We start from the raw sequence: 19051 nt of genomic DNA, 5'->3' as shown, positions 1-19051 counted from the left end.
CTTTGGAATGTGGGAGGAAACCGGAGCACCCGGAGGAAACCCACGCAGACACGGGGAGAATGTGCAAACTCCACACAGAGAGTCGCCTGAGGCAGGAATTGAACCCGGGTCTCTGGCGCTGTGAGGCAGCAGTGCTAACCACTGTGCCACCGTGCCACCCACTGCCACCGTGCCGCCCACACTAAGTTTCACACACTTATCTCACACTAAGTTTCAACAATCAATCTCACTGATGTCAATCTGTGTTTTTAATCCTTAAAAATGGTCCGCTGTATCTATGGGCAATGTTCCTCTGCATTTTTGACTCCTCTGGTGCTAACACTTACCATATAGGATGAACTGTGATCCTATTAATGATGGAGCAGGCTTGGAGTGGCCAAATGACCCTGTTCCCCTCTCTCATGGCCTTTGCTGGTTGTATTTAATTGTATTGATTTGTTTTTGCTGATTTAATTGTATTGATGTAGCGGTCGTCTTTTGTATGAGGAATGCTTGCTGCTGCCACAAGGGCTGATTGAAGCAAGTAACGGATTTATTTGATGGGAATCTATACTGGGACATATGAAAGAATGGGATAGAATGCCATGCTGCTGGATTAAGGTGAAGAGGTTGGAAGAAGGTTCCTGTGGACTATTTTTGGGCTGGAAGGTCTATTTCTGTGATGCAGATTGGATGTAGAGTTATGTAGCTTGAAGACTCCGCCAGAAGTGAATCCCACCAGGGCTGTTTGGGGCGGGTGAGTGAGATAAGGGTGCAGATGAAGGCTCCTGCTTAAAACTGTGCCCTTGATGCTCCAAGGAGAGATGAAGCACTTTTTTCTGGTATATTAGACCAAAGCCCTTCACAAAAGTGTACTATGGGCCAAAATCAAATTACATTGGACATCCTTACATCCCAACAGCAGCATGGCAGACTCCCAAGGGGCTTCAAATTGAACAGTGGCCCTCGAGGTTGAACAGTGGCCCTCCCAGCAAGTTAGATCTGTTCAGTGCATCTACCCTCTCAGGTTAAACTCACCACCAGCCACCCTGCTGCAATGAAAGAGCAGCATTATGGCCCTATGGGACTAAGGTGACCTTACCTTTACTCCACTGGACTAAAGAGGGCTCAGATAATCAGGATTCTAAATGTATTACTTGGAACATATTGCTCCACTCCCATTGAATTAATTTTTGCATTTCTACAATGTTATTCCTAACGTTTTTCACTATTCAAGGAAGGAAAACATTCAGACGCATGTTTTAAATTTACTGTTGATCTGTTCAGCTTTTGTTCTCGTGCTATAGCCTCCTGCCTCACTTTGACATGATGACCTTTCTTCTTCGGTTCATATGTTCATATTAACTCTCATCCCATTCAGTGGTATTTTACAGTTTGGCACGCTGACTCAGTAGTCAGCACTACTGCCTCACAGCACCAAGGACCTGGGTTAGATTCCACCCTCAGGTGACTGTAGCTTGTGGAGCTACAGTCTGTGTGGAGTTTACACATTCTCCCCGTGTCTGCGTAGGTTTCCTCCGGGTGCTCCGGTTTCCTGTCACAGTCCAAAGACGTGCAGGTTTGGCGAATTGGCCATGCTAAATTGTCCATAGTGTTCAGGGATGTGTAGGTTAGGTGCATTCGTCAGGGAAAATGTAGATAATAGGGTAGGGGAATGCGTCTGGGTGGGTTATTCTTCAGAATGTCAGTGTGGACCTAGTGGGCTGAATGGCCTGTTTCCACACTGTAGGGCTTCTATGACTGTATAATTCCCAATTGACAGGCTAATAAATTGCTGCCTTTGACCTGTCCACTGCCTGCTGGTCAGCCCTGACTGTTTGATGGGATGTGGAGGACTTCTAGTTAACCCCTCCATAGCTGGGCTGATTAATGCCCCCTTAAGGAACTAACAAGTCCCTAAGAAAGAAAACATAAGACATAGGGGCAGAAGAAGACCATTCAACCAATCAAGTCAGATAACTGCAAGGTGCTGCATTTTGGGAGAGCAAATCTTAGCAGGACTTATACACTTAAAGGTAAGGTCCTAGGGAGTGTTGCTGAACAAAGAGACCTTGGAGTGCAGGTTCATAGCTCCTTGAAATTGGAGTCACAGGTAGATAGGATAGTGAAGAAGGCGTTTGGTATGCTTTCCTTTATTGGTCAGAGTATTGTGTACAGGAGTTGGGAGGTCATGTTGCGGTTGTACAGGACATTGGTTAGGCCACTGTTGGAATCTTGCATGCAATTCTGGTCTCCTTTCTATCGGAAAGATGTTGTGAAACTTGAAAGGGTTCAGAAAAGATTTACAAGAATGTTGCCAGGGTTGGAGGATCTGAGCTACAGGGAGAGGCTGAACAGGCTGGGGCTGTTTTCCCTGGAGCATCGGAGGCTGAGGTTTACAATAGTATAAGAGGCATGGATAGGATAAATAGACAAAGCCTTTTCCCTGGGGTCGGGGAGTCCAGAACTAGAGGACATAGGTTTAGGGTGAGAGGGGAAAGATATAAAAGAGACCTAAGGGGCAACTTTTTCACACAGAGGGTGGTACATGTATAGAATGAGCTGCCAGAGGAAGTGGTGGAGGCTGGTACAATTGCAACATTTAAGAGGCATTTGGATGGGTATATGAATAGGAAGGGTTTGGAGGGATATAGGCCGGGTGCTGGCAGGTGGGACTAGATTGGGTTGGGATATTTGATCGGCCTGGACGGGTTGGACCGAAGGGTCTGTTTCCAAGCTGTACATCTCTATGACTCTAAGTCAGCTCTCCCATTCAAATGAGATCATGGCAGATCTGATAATCCTCAAAATCAAAGAGTATGGTGCTGGAAAAGCAAAGCAGGTCAGGCTTGAAAGGCTTATGCCCGAAATATTGACTCTTCTGCTGCTCGGATGTTGCCTGGCCTTTCCTGGAGCCACACTTTTCGACTCTGACTCTCCAGCATCTGCCTTCCTCATTTTCTCCTGATGATCCTCAACTTCACTTTCCTGGCTTTTCCCCAAAGCCCTTGATTCCCTTCCTGATTAAAATACTTGGCCTCCTCCATCGCCAGACCATTGCAATACGATGCCTGGAGGAAGAGCACCTCACGGTGCGGCACGGTGGCACAGTGGTTAGCACTGCTGCCTCACAGCGCTAGAGATCCGGGTTCAATTCCCGCCTCAGGCGACTGACTGTGTGGAGTTTGCACGTTCTCCCTGTGTCTGCGTGGGTTTCCTCCGGGTGCTCTGGTTTCCTCCCACAGTCCAAAGATGTGCAGGTCAGGTGAATTGGCCATGCTAAATTGCCCATAGTGTTAGGTAAGGGGTAAATGTAGGGGTATGGGTGGGTTGCGCTTCGGCGGGGCGGTGTGGACTTGTTGGGCCGAAGGGCCTGTTTCCACACTGTATGTAATCTAATCTAATCTAAACCTTCCGCCTAGGAACCCTCCAACCACAAGGGATGAATGCAGATTTCTCCAGCTTCCTCATTTCCCCTCCCCCACCTTTTCTCAGTCCCAACCCTCGGACTCAGCACCGCCTTCCTGACCCCACCCCCTCTCCGGCCTATCACCTTCACCTTAACCTCCTTCCACCTATCGTATTCCCAACGCCCCTCCCCCAAGTCCCTCCTCCCTATCTTTTATCTTAGCCTGCTTGGCACACCCTCCTCATTCCTGAAGAAGGGCTTATGCCCGAAACGTCGATTCTCCTGTTCCTTTGATGCTGCCTGACCTGCTGCACTTTTCCAGCAACACATTGTTCAGCTCTGATTAAAATCTCAAATCTTGAATATACTTAGTGACCCAGCCTTGACAGCCCTCTGTGCTAAAGAATTCTATAGTTTCCTTCCCTTCTCAGGGAAGAAATTCCTTCTCATTTCTGTCTTAAATGTGGAATCCCTTACTCTGAGATGATTGCCTCTGTCCTAAACTCTTCCATCCGGGGAAACAACCTTTCCATGTCTACTTTGCCAAGTCTTTAATTGCCTGCAGCTCAATCCCTTCAAGGGCCAATTGGCTGAGCATGTGATATCTTGACCTTTGCTGGACCTGATAATGAGCGAAACACCGAAACAGCGAAGATGGCAGAAAGATTAGGCCATTCAGCCCTTCAGAATGAAACTAGCCAGATCACCTAATGTCAACCTTGCATTCCCCAGCTCCAGAACCCCTTTTCAGGAGTTTCTCAGATTCCTGTCCTACCCTTCAGCTGCTTCATTTCCCTTCCCGAAGTGGAGATGTGTGAACAGCAGCAAACAATGTTCAGCCATATTCATGGCGCCTCAGATACGGCTAAACGCAGCAAGAACTGACTAACATCCAGGTTTGGGCTGATAAGTGGCAAGTGTCAGGAGCAAAGTGGAAATGGGGTGAATTGAAATTATGATTGCTTTACTCATCTTAAGCTCAGGACAGGGAAGTAGTGTTTGCTTTCCTCTTTTTCAGTTTTATTCCCATCAGGTACTGAGGTCAGCTGAAAGGTGTTCCCCAAAACCTTGTTTGGGATTCCACATTTTGAAATAAACCCAGAGTGAAATCAAAGATAGAGTTTAGATTGCTTACAGTGTGGAACCAGGCCCTTTGGCCCAACAAGTTCACACCGACCTGCCGAAGCGCAACCCACCCAGACCCATTCCCCTACATTTACCCCTTCACCTAACACTAGGGGCAATTTAGCATGGTCAGTTCACCCAACCTGCACATTTTTGGATTGTGGGAGGAAACCGGAGCATCCTCACACAGTCACTGGGAGAATGTGCAAACTCCACACAGAGAGTCGTCTGAGGCGGGAATTGAACCCAGGTCTCTGGTGCTGTGAGGCATCAGTGCTAACCACCGTGCTACCCATAACAAAGCATTCAAAAACTCGGGGATTTCCTTTACTACTCCTTTCATGCACACCTATAATCAGGAAATTTATTCAGGCAGTACAGAAGTAAAGACAATTAACAAATTTCAAGTGTTGGATTAATCTAAAGTTATTTTGAAAAGTCAATTCACAGGAGTTAAAATTTCCCAGACAATAATAGGGGCAGCACAGTGGCTCAGTGGTTTGCACTGCTGCCTCAGTTCGCCTGGGACCTGGGTTCAATTCCCGCCTCGAGTAACTGTCTGTGTGGAGTATTGCACATTCTCCCCGTGTCTGTGCAGGTTTCCTCTGGGTGCTCTGGTTTCCTCCCACAGTTTAAAGATGTACAGGTTAGGTGAATTGGCCATGTTAAATTGCCCGTAGTGTTAGGTGCATTAGTCAGGGGTAAATGTAGGGGAATGGTTCTGGGTGGGTGGCTCTTCAGAGGGTCTTTGTGGACTTGTTTTGGGCCGAAGGGCCTGTTTTCACAGTGTATGGAATCTAACCTAAAAAGGTTCCTCGGTGAACTGGGCCAAATGGTGTCCTTTCTTGCAGTAAAAGTGTTGGCTTCTTTCCAACTAGCGAGATGGAGTGTTCAAAGAAAGTTGCCAACTCGCTCTCCTTCTGGAGAGTGACTGACTTAGAATCCCAGTATTGTTTGGTTAAGCAATTCAGCAAACTCTGATTTTAGACATGTGACAAAAGGCAGGTATCATCTCTTACATGTGTATGTACCTCTATTCTTAATCACAGGCTCCTTTCAGTGTACCTCAAGGGTCCAAGATGAAACTCCAGCTCATTGTGAGGATGTCCTGCAATATTAGTAGCACCTGTCTTTCTGATAAAATGTTAAACCTAGCCTCTGTCTGCTAACTTGAGGTGGGCGGAGGGGTTAAAGAACCCATGCTGCTACTTTGTAGAAAAGCAGAGAAGTTATACTCGACGTCTTACTTATATTTATCTCCTACTTATTGAAAAGAGATGGGTTATTGAATCATTGTGACACCGTTGTTTGAAGGATCTCACTATGGGAAAATTTACTGCAGCAGTGACCTCACTTCAGAAATGTTGCTATCTAAATTCAAGTCTTTCTTTCTAATGAGTTCTCGCAGCAATTCAGTGTAGAGCTCAACCAAAGTAATGAACGTAAGATGAACAGTCCAAAGAGGAAAACACAACCGGCAACTCAATGAAAAGGTTCCAAATTATTCTCTGCTTTCATTTAAAAAAAGAAAATTTTCTTTCTCATTTCTTTCCTTAGGCAGTGAATTTTCGGGAAACCCTTACACTCATCCACAATACACAACCTACAATGAAGCCTGGCGTTTCACTAACCCGGGATTACTAAGTGAGTATTTTCTGGATCATTGCTGTTGTCTACTTTGTGCCTGTTGCTTCAGAAAGGCTTCTACAAATGTGATCTAAACTTAAGAACTAACAGCAAATAGATTATTTTTTTAAAAACTGGGCTCCTGCTACTGCTTTTGGTTTTCACATATACATTGATGTTGCTTCACTCTCCCCCAAATAAATACCATTTGAATTCCTGAACTAACCAATGTTTGGGTTTCCCTTGGTGGGTCAATGAATGAGTCCACTCCGGAGTGTTGGACTGTATCAGTGCTGACTTGAATGATTTCAACTCCAACAGCAATGGTGGTGACCAGGTTTATAGAGGAACAATGATGGTGAACATTGCTGTTTGAGCCAGGATTAACCAGGCAGGCAGTCCATGATTGATTAGAGTGGTGTTGTAAAAGCACAGCACATTAAGCAGCATCCGAGGAGCAGGAAAATTGACAAAAATAGCCTCATTCCTGATGAAGGGTTTTTGCCCAAACTGCTGATTCTCCTCCTTCTCAGATGCTGCCTGACCTGCTGTGCTTTTCCAGCACCACTCTAATCTTGACTCTGATCTCCAGCATCTGCAGTCCTCACTTTCGCCCTGTCCATGATTGATTTCTACCCCATCATGTTGCCCTTAGATTACGAATGACCGTGAAATGCCTACATGATCAGGATGAGCGGTGAGGGCTCACACAGTCGATCAGCCTGCTGATTATTTTTCACCTGCTTGTGGCTGTGCCTCAACGAGCTGTTTCCACCTCAAAGACTTGGTCCGATAAGGGTCAGAACATTCAAACTGTACAATTAAAAGCAAATCCGTTTTGTAGCAAATTACTGAGTGTTGAGTCAGACTTGTGTTTAACTTGCAAATATTTGAATTTAAAAGTAGGCACAATGTTAGTCAGCAATTTTACAATTGAAGTCCTTCTCATCACAGAGAATAGGAACTCTGTTCCTTTAATCAATGCTGCCGTTTGCTGTGAATGGTCAAGGAATTATCCATTTCAGACACCCAAGGACCGCATCAAATGCTTTTTTGCTCCAGCCTAGAATGGAAGGGATGTTTCCTCCACTCTGCCTCGACCTCAAAAGAATGACTGCAGTATTTCCCACTTCAGTCATTGTCTGTGTGAGCACATCAGTCAGTGTGGTGCTGCAGGTCTACACCAAGCAGAAACGGGGTTTGCAAATGCTTTAAGTTGTTTCGTACAGGACTTTTTGCGGAAAGCAAACAGAAAGAGCTTTGTCCTGCCAGTCTGGGTGGGATTTGAGTTCAGGTCCCAAAGGTAAAGTGATAGTGTCTCGCCATCTACCCAACCTACTCTGTTTAAAGCTGCTTTAATCTTTAAGGAGTGCCAGCAAAACATCGTGTATTCCTTCCTATTCTAGTTGAATAGGCCTCAGTAATGTCAGCAGCTACCCAACCCCTAAAACCCTGAGACATCACACTGAGACGTCTTTGAACAACCTCATGGCTAATAAGCAGCACAGTGGCTTAGTTAGCACTGCTGCCTCACAGCGCCAGGGACCCGGGTTTGATTCCTACCTCAGGCGACTGCCTGTGTGGAGTTTACACATTCTCCCTGTGTCTGTGTGGGTATCCTCTGGGTGCTTTGCTTTCCTCCCACAGTCCAAAGATGTGCAGGTTACGTGAATTGACCATGCTAAATTGCCTATAGTGTTCAGGGATGTGTAGGTTAGGGTGCATTAGTCAGGGATAAATGTAGAGTAATAAGGTAGGGGAATGGGTCTGGGTGGGTTACTCTCAGGAGGGTCATTGTGGACTTGTTGGGCTGAAGGGCCTGTTTCCATACTATAGGGAATCTAGTCTAATGTTCCAATCTAAAGGGTTTAAAGTGAAACTGAATTTAAAATTCTCATCCTCATTTTCAAATTTCTCCATGCTCTTACCCCAAACTATCTCCATCCTCCTGTGCAGGGCAGTGGCTCAGTGGTTAGTACTGCTACCTCACAGCACCAGGGACCTGGGTTGGACCCTAGGGTGACTGTCTGTGTTGAGTTTGCATACTCTTCCTGTGTCTGTATTGGTTTCCTTCAGGTGCTCGGCTTTCCTCCCACAAGCCAATGGCCTCCTTCCACACTGTAGGGATTCTATGATTCCTCTTCTTCTGACCCATTGCATGCTACTATCACTGATGACTGACTGCCTGAGCACACAACTATAGTATTCGCTCCTTAAACTCTCCACCTCTGTTGCTCTCCCAAACTAAAATGCTCCTTAAAACTTCCCAATGGACCAAGCTTTATCATCTGTTTTAATATTTCCTGAAGTGGCTCAATAATACCCTTTTGATAACAAGAAGTAGACTATTCAGCCCATTGAGTCTGCTCTGCCAATCAATGCCAATCATGGCTGATCTGATCATCCTTAACTCCACTGTCCTGCCTTTTGAAGGTGCTATACAAATGCAAGTTGTTGTTTGACATAAAGCTTTGGAAGTGAATTTTAGCTGAACAGGGCTTACAATTTTTATTGGACTGTCAGAAATTTGTAACACCGCAAAAGGGAATTCTGAGCAATGCCGTGGAGACAGCATTAGGCTCTGGCACACAGACTGTTGCCAACTTGCTCAGCTGTCTTTCACCTATGTCTGCTCAATGCCATCCCCACCATAGGTGTTGCCACATAACTTAGTAAGTAAAAATTGGGGCCACTTGTTACACTTTGATTTCCCTGCAGTTTTTAAGCAAGATTCAGAGCAGAATTGGTGGAAGCCTGAGAGATGCCAAAAATGTCAAAGGATGACAGGCCAGGAAAGGATGTTCTCAACATGCTAACATGCCAGTTAGGAACAGCAATAGGTCATTTGACCCAGTCAACCTCATGCATCATTTAATACAATCTGATTGTGGCCTCAACTCTAAATTCTCACCTACCCTCAATTCCCTTGTTAGTCAAGAATCTCTGGCTTAAAAATATTCAGTGAAACTATCTCTTGGGAATTGGAGTTCCAAAGACTCGAAATCTTCTGAGAGAAAGAAAACGTTGGGTCCATTCAACTTGGCCCATATAAATGCAGTTGTTTTTACATTGCAAGATAGTCATTTTCCACCCAGTGTTGAAGTAGATTGTGGTCTGGTGCAGTGCCACTGGACTAGTAATCCTATGGCCAAGACTGATGATTTGGGAACATGAGTTCAAATCTCAGTTTAGCAGCTGGGGGAAATTAAATTTGATCAGAGGATCTTGAATGTAGAGCTAGTTTCAGTAATGGTGACTGTGATAGCTGTCATCAGTTGGTGTACAAACCTGCCTGGTTCTCAAAAGGAAATTTGCTGTCCTTAACCCTTCTGGCCCAAATATGGCTCCGACCCAATTATGGCTGGCTCTTCACCTCCCTCTGAAATGGCCAAGCAATAAGGGATGGGCAATGAAGTCTAGCTTGACAGTTGTGACCATATCACATGAAATAATAAATAGGAAGTTGTAATTTCCAAGGATAGAGAGAAGCAGCTTGATCAATTTGGGGAAAACAAAATCTCTGAGGAGATCACAACTGGGGTGGATGCCGATATGTTGGTGTGTGGAAGCAGGCCAGGGCACAGGGAGTGGACTGCCCTCATAAAATAAGGTCAAGCCAACTTTCTGTTGGGTGGGCACTGTTTGCTGATAAGTTTTATATGTCCTTCCAACTGGTCCATCTTCTCCTGTGTTAACTTTCAGGTTCCCCTTATTATTATAGTGCCGCATCCAGGGGTGCTGCACCCCCCACTGCTGCCACTGCCTATGACCGCCACTAGTTACTATGGCAACCACATGAAACTGCAAGATGAATCTCTCGGGCTCCACATTGTACCAGTCTGATCAATTTCAACAGTTGGGATGAAGAACTGGAAAACTTAGAAAACAAAATTGTTAATCTGTGAGAGTGGTGGAAGGACAGATAATTGGACATCTACTCTGAGCAACGTGGAACACTCTGACTTTGGCTGTTTCTCCTTCAAACTATGGTGCCATTGGTATATTTAAACTTTTGGCTTTATTTCCCATTTCAGCCCCATTGGTTCCTATTGACTGGACTGAAAAAAAAAAGATAAAGAGAAGGAAACAAAATAGCTCATATATAGATATATATATATGCGTATATCGTAATGAATGGATTGATTTAAAAAAAAATACATTAACAAAAAAAAAGCTGCTTCAGTGCTTCAAAACATTAACTCGGCATTTGGACGAGCTCGTGCTCCCATGTTTAATTTGGTGATTGCAATGATTCCAAATATATCTATCGGCCTAATGAAACAACAGTGAAAGAACATCTGTTGTTCACATGAAGACCATGTCTGGGAAGGCAACAGTGACATGACAACTGGTGGGTTAAACAAACGGACTCATTCCTCGCCGAATCATGTTTACAAGATGGCCTAATCTCAAAACTCTGACCAATGTTGACTCCTGGTGTTATGGATGGAGGGAGTGCACAACACTGTAACCTCGTCACCTCATCCACCACCCCGATGACCTTCCTGCCCCAACTCCATGAAGCATCTCTGACCCTTCCTGCACCCCCCCCCCAACATCCACCAACCCCTCTTTCCACTCAGCGTCGGGGAGGCTCTGGCGAGTACATGTGCCATCTCCTAGTTGTCTCTTGGCTGTACCATTGTCCCTTACATCCCTCCTCCCAGACCATACCCACCAAGCTCTATTGAGCTCTCTGCTCCTGGCGATTCTCCAAACACTTTGGTTCCTATGACATACACTCTTTACAGGAAATGACCAAAAGCAGTAAGCGCTATCAGTGAGAAGCACCGAGGGCCACATTTAACTGTTCAAATCCCGACACACTTACATGCTCCAGTTCTCAGTAAATTCGATTGTGTTTCACTTCCGGAGTTGACGATGGAAGGCATAGAATGAAGACCGAAAAGCAGTTTACTTTCTTCAACAGACCGATCTTGGATGAATGAAAGGCCACATAATAGCTGATGTTTCCATGTACTTTTTTTGCACTAGCTATCTGATTGTACCAATTATGGCTGCAATGGGTTTGGAGTTGGTAAGGGGCACCGATTTCTGCAGTAGAACGACATTGTTAAAAAACGCTTTCCTTTCTGAGAAAGAAAAGAGTCAAATAGGCACTTAATTGGCTTGTATTTTGAGTTTACAGTTACTGCACTCCAGTGGTGAAAGGTATTAATGAAGCCTGTAGATAGACATTACAAAATAGCTATATGCTTTGGCAGTCACAGTAAACCCTGCCTTCTGACTACCTGCCAGAAACCAGAGCTTCCATACATAACAGAATTAAGAGCAAGGTTATCTTTGAGTGATCCTGACGGTAGGGTTAGGGGAGTGGAATATTCACTGAGCTGTCCAGGTTATTGCTTGCACTTATTGTGGTAGTACAGATTGACAGTGCGTTCTCCAATCAACACACTTTTAATCTGCACTGACATAAGAAGCCTGTGCTCTGGAGGTTGCTTTGTTTTGCATCCTCACCACTTCTTATCTGCATGCGAGTGCAAAAAAAGAACAGGCATTTCATGCACACATGGACAGACAGACACACACAAATACAAACATAGAAACAGTCATATATGCACATACATACAGACAGACAGGCATACAAACAGGCACATTCTGACAGACAAACAAATGCATACAAATAGACAAACAGACGCATAAATACACACATATAGAGAGAAATACAAGCACTCACATATGCTCAGACACACAAATGCACACATATAGGCACAGACAGACATACAAGCACACACATACATCAGACTCACAGAATGACATGCAAGCATATAGACATAGACACAAACACATATACATATATAGGTATACAAGCACACACAGATAGACAGACAGACAGAAATACAAGCTTACACATGCAAACACAAACACACACATACAGACAGACAGACATACATGCACGCGCGCACACACACACACACACACACACACAGAGACACACGCGCACACACAGCAGATACTTACAGACAGCCATGTGAAAACACTGGAGGATTTATCTTTCCCCTGCTCTGCACCCTTCAACAGAACTCCAAACACAATTCTTTAAGAGTTACAGACAAAGCACAATATTCACTGCCACAGCTCCCCTGCGCTTTTGTTTGTCTCTTTCCTGACCTGTTCACGAAAGCAGGTACAACCCAGGAGCCAACTCACACTTGGGTACAACTTTATACAATTAATTGGAGGGGGGGCGGGGTGGTGAGAAGAGAGGTTGGGGGAATACTAGTGGGTAGGGCAGGGAGTCAGAGGCAGAGGTAGGGAGGAAGTTGTCAAGAAAGAGACACACAAACGTTGCATGATAAGGGACAACCTACTGCACTCTGAAACAACTGATTAAAAAGTGAATGTAATTTTTATTGCAACATTTGCCAAAGACTCGGTTATTGTTAGGTTTTTATTTACAGGATGTGTATGCATTGATTGTAAATCAGTATTATACTACTACGTAAGAGATTTGGAATTTATATGATAATATGCAGCTGAATCTTCAATGTGCATATTATATGACAATAGAACTGTGTAGAAAGAACTGTGGAAAATAATAATCCCAGCAATTACTTAATGTATTGTTACTTGCAAAGGAAGGATTGCTGCTTTGTAGGATGATATTTGCTTATAATGTGAAGAAATTCCTCTTGTATATATACATCACAGCTGCATCTATTAGAGAATACACTGACACAGCAGTGTCTTGTAGATTTACTGACAAAAGACAAAAAAAAATCAGCACCTGTTCTGTTAAAAGTGTTTTTGTGTTTCCTACAATGTTCAAATAAAGCACAGCATGGCCCTTTATTCTGGTGGGCACACAGTGCTGAGGAAAGGTAGTCTTTCACGCTGGACTTATAATTTTTATTTTGTTTGGTTTTGTTAGAAGAGAGAGAGAGAGAGAGAGGAAGGAAAAAAAGGGTTCTTATAAAAAGACAAAGAGATTCATCACTATGCAAATTTTACGAAATGCTGTGCTCTTTATTCTGTCGTTGTGTTACACCAATATCCAATTTCACCTTCCTTGTGAGACACACACATGTATACTTACACACTCACACACATATTCACACACACACACACGCACGCACAGAGTGTCAGACGTGGTCGGTAGAGTGAACAGGGTTGTTGTGACCTGACTCGGTTCTGGAGACTTCGATCGCAGAGATCGCTTTCATTGTGATTCGCTCGTCAGTGGGCCTGCGTTCTGACTGAGGCCTCGGCGCTTGCCCTCACCTCCGTCGGAGCTGCTTTTCAAAAAACAAAAAAAAAACGAGCAAAATCCGTGACCATTAGATGTTTAGTGGCAAAACAGAACCCAGCAGAGATCATTGTGATCGACTCTTGCATGCTGTTATCACACTTGCTTACCCAGTGGGATTGGGTGAAAGGGGGCACGGGTGGGAAAACCTGGTTGGGGGGATGGGGAGGGGGTTACAGAGGGTTGGGGATGGGGTGGCGGCGGGGGAGGGGAGCAGATGGGGAGGGGGAGAACTTGGAAACATTTTGGACAAAAAGCACTCACTTATCTCAACTGAGAACAAAATGCAGATTGTGTGAGGTCGACGAACTGAGAAAGAGGGCTCGTTGTAAAAGAATTGTACTTCTTGAGAGAATATATAAAAAATATATTTTAAGAAACAGAAAATTCAATTTTCTTTTTGGTCGGGATTAAACTGTCAAACTGCTGGACTTCCCAAGGGATTAATGGTGGGGGTTCAGGGAGGTGCTTCGGGATTCAGGGTGGGAGGGGTGGGATGTGGGTTTGGGCAGGGGAGGAAAGTGGGGAAGTGTTGGGGGATATCATCACAGCCCAGTGTGGAGTGAGTGAAAACAGAACGGCTGGGTAGCTTGCTGGCAGGGAGCTGGGAGTGTTGACAAGGCAGCTGCCTTTATTCAGTACCTATTCATTGGAATCTCCCTTTGCAAAGCTTGGTAGTAGGGGCATGGTATTGTCACTACTCTTAGAGACAATTTGGAAGGTCTACAATTTGACCCATGTGGCTTTCATTAATGGTTCTATTCTGTTCAGATTTCTTTGTGGCACATGAGAAATAAATTCTTTTGTATGTCTCCTCCGAGTTTTGTCTCTTATTAATTGGGTCCTTTTTGTGGTAATGCAATGCTTATTTAGAGACAAATGACTCTGGAGATTAGGTTTTGCCTTGCGATGCCCATTGTTAAGGCTTAGCACTGGTGAAATAAAATGTGGGAAAAGGTAAAATTATCCATTTTTGTGGGACTCATAGAAAAGTAAAGCATTATTTAAATGGAGAAAGTGACTACGAAATAGTGCACTCCAGGGAGATCAGAGGTCACCTGGTACATGAAACATCAAATATCAGCATATCAGCAGCAAGTCAGTGGGAAGGCAAATGAAATGATGACTTTTATTGTAAGGGAGATGAAATATAAAAGTAGAGAAGTCTTATACATCTGTGCAGGTGAGATCACATCTGAAGGAGATTTACTTTGTATTGGAAGTAACTCAGAAGATGTTTATTTGGTTGATTCCTCGGATGAAGGGGCTTGCTTATGGTGACCCTAAACTTGCCAAGGTTGGAAATACAAGGCTTTTTAAGGATCAAATAGAACAGTTCCGGAGTTGATTGAGAGTAGCTGATGCTCATTGGACTTTGCCTTTAAGAGCTAGATTGTCCTGTTGTTATGTCCAGGCCCAAGTGTCTTTGGCGAGAGAGCATGTGGTATCCTCCAATACCCTCAAGGTAGTTAGAGAAAGCTGGGCACCATGGAGGCTGGAGTCCAATGCCTTCCCCCACCAACCCTGTTTTGACTTAATGAAATAGTTTGCTTACCTCACCTTTTTTTGGGGGCAGTGCTTGTTAATTGCTACTTTATTTGGGTAATTTGGTGGGGGGGGCTATTCAAGACAAAAATGGTGGGGTTTTCTCTCTTCCACAGATACATCCATGCCCAGGTGTGCTTGGTCAGGGAGCATGCTATCTGCACTGGACCTCTCAAAACACTTGGAGAGAGGTGAGCACCACAGGGCCCGTCTAACACCACTTTGATTTTGTCCATTCCTTGTTTCATCCGCTGCCTGATTTTAGTTAATATTGCACAGTGTTCACTCTAAATTAAACACACGATTAACAAGTTAATGGGTGGTGCATTTATTTTGAAAAAGGAGCTGAATTCGTCCCCAGTGTGGAGTAGATCAAGGAAAGAGTCCAGAAAGGAAAGTTGGAGACTGTTTATTGTGCCAAACTATAGATTGACCATAAATCAATGTAATTTCCCCAAAATTGAATTTGCTACCTAATTCATTCAGTGGATATCAGTCTGTTAAACAAAACTTAATGGGGTTTAGAAGAATGAAAGGTTACTTATTGAAATTGTAAGATTCTAATGGGCCTACAGGGTGTAGACTTGGAGGAATCTAGAACTAGACAATTTCAAAATAAGGGATCTTCAATTTAAGGTGGAGGAAAAATTTCTTCTCTTGGTGTATTGTTAACCTTTTGAAAGTAGTGGAGGTCACTGGATACTCAACTAAATGCTTTTAATCTTCAAGGGAGTCAAGGGCTAAAGGAGGCATTCAGGAAGGTAGAGTTGAGGCTACCATTCAAATCAGCCATGATCTTGGTTAAGAACAGGTTGAGAGGGTCAAATGGCCTACTTCAGCTCCTTATTCTTTTGTTTAATGGTGGATATTGTCAGGGATTCAATATTTACACCGTAATTAGAAACAAAAATGGATTTACACGATGGTTAGAAATGAAATGTGTGGCGCTGAAAAAGCACAGTAGATCAGACAGCATCTAAGGAGCAGGAGAGTCGATTTTTCGGGCATAAGCCTTTCATCAGAAATGTGAGGGTGGAGAGGGGAAGGGGGCTGAGAGATAAATAGGAGGGTGAGAGTGGGAATGAGGGGAAGGTAGCTGGGAAGGCGATAGGTGGATGCGGGTGGTGGGTAGGTCAGAAGGGAGGGTGGAGCGGATAGGTGGGTAGAAAGATGAACAGGTTGGACAGGTCAAGACGGTGGTGCCAAGTTGGAGGGGTGCATCTGGGATGAGGTGGGAGGGAGGGAGGGGAGATGAGAAAACTGGTGAAATCGACATTGGTGGCGTGTGATTGGACAGAGCCCAATGGTGTTCAACGGTCAACACCATCACGGTTTCAATTGTACACAATACAACACATTAGCTGTTTTGCAGCAATAGCTTTCAAGTCCCTTTTCTTATCCTGCTTAGGAATGTAGTTCATGCTCAGTTGATAATCCAGTGGTAACAGCAGTAAAACCCTTCACAAACATCCATGCCTTTTACAACTCTTTTAGCAAGTGCCACAGACAGCTAGATCCCATTGGATTCATAGCTGAGTCTCAGCTGAGATCTGCATCTCTGCATCATCCAACATCAAACCTGGAATGGTGAATGATTGGCCCTACAGAGGGGCTGGGATCACTTGAATCTCTCCTGTGATGGATGATGCATAGACGACACAGGGGCAATAGAGGAAGTAGAAATTCATGTCTAGGTAAAAGCCAAGAGTGATCAATCTTATTACCATACAAGAGACAATGTAAGAACAAATCATTTAAAGAGGGACATCATTCAAGAGAGATACTAATCTAGATTTACAGACTGTCTCCTCGAACTATAAGTCATAGGGACCCATTCCTTTGTCTCCTATAGGATTTACCCAAACATGTGGAGAAGACAGCACATTGGTCAAAGCACAATGTCCATCTGCATTCAGTATATAACAGATGCATTGCTTTGGCAAGCGAGTAGGGCCCATTCAATCCTCTGCAGCAAGTGAGAAATGGTTGGCAACTGCTTTCACACAATATTTGATGCGTTGAACTACACATTCATGGAATATATCTTTAATCATAGAATCCCTATAGTGTAGAAGCAAGCCATTCAGCCCATCGAACCCACACGGACCCTTCAAAGAGCACCCACCTCCATAACTCTGCATTTCCCATGGGTAACCTACCTAGCCTTTATATCCCTAGACACAATGGGCAATTCATCACGGCCAATCCACCTAATCTACACATCTTTGGAGTGTGGGAGGAAACCAGCGCACCCGGAGGAAACCTATGTAGACACAGGGAGAATATGCAAACTCCACACAGTCAACCGAGTGGAAGCAGACCTGGGTCCCTGGTGCTGTGATGCAGCAGTGCTAACCACTGAGCCATGTCAGAATAAATGTGGTGTTAGAGTGATCCCATACTTGAACAATGGTGTCTTCCATTGTAAAACATGCAAAGATGAACAATAGCTTGGAAAAATATTATACGTTACTCCAAAGGGCAATATCTGATTCCTTCAGCTTCAGCAGTTCCTCTGTATTTGAATAAATAGATGTTTCTGCTGCTTCTGAGGGAAACCGTGCCATAAGCATTGGGCAATATTTTACGCAGAATCAACGTCATGAAAAGAACTTTAACTCTTATCCTCTTACAATTAGACGGACAGACAATACTGGAGAAACTCAGCAGGATAGCAGAAAGCAGAGTTAACGTTTCAAGTCCGGTATGACTTCTTCTGAAGAAGAGACCTACCAGACTCGAAACGTTCACTCTGTTTCTTTTTCCACAGATGCTGCCAGACCTGCTGAGTTTCTCCAGCACTCTCTGTGTTTGACTCCGATTTCCAGCATCCTGTGTTTTGCTTTTATACTATTATAAGGACCTTGCTATTTGTAAATTGGCTGTTGGGTTTTCTAAGTTTCAACAGTGTCTACACATCAAAAAGTTCTTAGTTGGCTATGGAGCACCTCAATAGGTCATTGTATAAATGCACGTCTTTATTTTCTAACAAGGCAGTACTTTGGAGTCCCTTAGAAAATCTAGCTGAATCCAATTGGATGACAATGTGCTGCACAGGGCAGAGAATGTGCTCCTGATTGCTGACCATGTGATAAAGGTCAACATTCACCTCATTGTGCTCTTATCCAGTATAAGAGAAGTTCATTGAGGCCGTTTCTTTAATACTGACTGTATTAATGCAATCAAGAAGATAGAAATAAGCTACATTATCAGACAGCAGTCTGTTCCAATCAGTAATGTACAACAGTACAAATCAATATGCCTTCAGGTCTTGCGACATAAAGCCTACACTCTGTTAACAATACAAAATGGATATTGTTTGAAGTTTAGGATTGCAAAACTAAAGTACAATGAGGTACTGAATCATAAAACCAATAGTTGATATCGCAGGTCAATTAGCTTGCCCTCAGCAATGTGAGCTTTGAAATACAATTTCAAAGATAAGCAGTGTATTCACTGTAACGTCTGTCCTGGTAAAAACAGTGCATTGCACCTTATCATGCTTAGGTATCATTCTTGATGCTCTCTCTCCAATACGTCAGTGGACTCCAAGTTCAACTCCAGTGATCTGAGCATCAAATCTAGACTGATATTTTACAGTCAAACTAAGAGAGTACAGCATTGTTGAAGGTGCTGCCTTTTGGAAGGTTTTATTTATGTTCTTAAATGGATAGGAATCATCCATAGAGTCATACAGCATGGAAACAGACCCTTTGGTCCAACTAGTCCATGCTGACCATAATCCCAAACTAAACCAGTCCCACTTGCCTGCGCTTGGCTCATATCCCTTCAAACATTTCTTATTCATGTGCTTATCTTTTAAACTTTGTAACAGTAACCTCATCCACCACTTCCTCTGGAAATTCATTCCACACATAAACCAATCATTGTGTTAAATTTGTGTCTCTTTTAAATCTTTCACCTGTCCCTTTAAAAAATACACCTCGAGTCTTGAAATCCCCCACCCAAGGGAAAAGGCACTTGCCATTCATCTTATTTATATCCCTCATGATTTTATAAATTTCCATAAAATCATCCCTCAACCACCAGTGAAAGAAATCCCAGCCTATCCAACCTCTCCTTATAACTCAAACACT

The 19051-nt window shown here is 43.9% G+C and overlaps 1 protein-coding gene across 11 annotated transcripts in view; it reads left to right on the top strand.

The window, feature by feature from the left end:
• The window catches only part of LOC140484573 (paired box protein Pax-2-like), a 239859-nt gene extending 226322 nt beyond the window's left edge, over window positions 1-13537 (top strand). For 7 of the 11 annotated variants that reach the window (XM_072583011.1, XM_072583007.1, XM_072583010.1 and 4 more), the window contains 2 exons: window positions 6071-6157; window positions 9861-13537. In XM_072583011.1, coding sequence (XP_072439112.1) covers window positions 6071-6157; window positions 9861-9982 — 209 coding nt within the window. In that variant the 3' untranslated portion in view covers window positions 9983-13537. Of the gene's footprint in view, window positions 1-6070; window positions 6158-9841 lie in introns of all 11 variants that reach the window. The other 4 variants (XM_072583009.1, XM_072583012.1, XM_072583015.1 and 1 more) reach the window with 1 other exon arrangement.
• The last annotated feature ends 5514 nt before the right edge of the window (window positions 13538-19051 follow it).

The sequence above is a fragment of the Chiloscyllium punctatum genome, chromosome 13, assembly GCF_047496795.1.
Source record: "Chiloscyllium punctatum isolate Juve2018m chromosome 13, sChiPun1.3, whole genome shotgun sequence".
NCBI lineage: Eukaryota > Metazoa > Chordata > Chondrichthyes > Orectolobiformes > Hemiscylliidae > Chiloscyllium > Chiloscyllium punctatum.
Note: the sequence above shows the minus strand (reverse complement) of the source record. Positions and strands in the feature narration are given on the sequence as shown.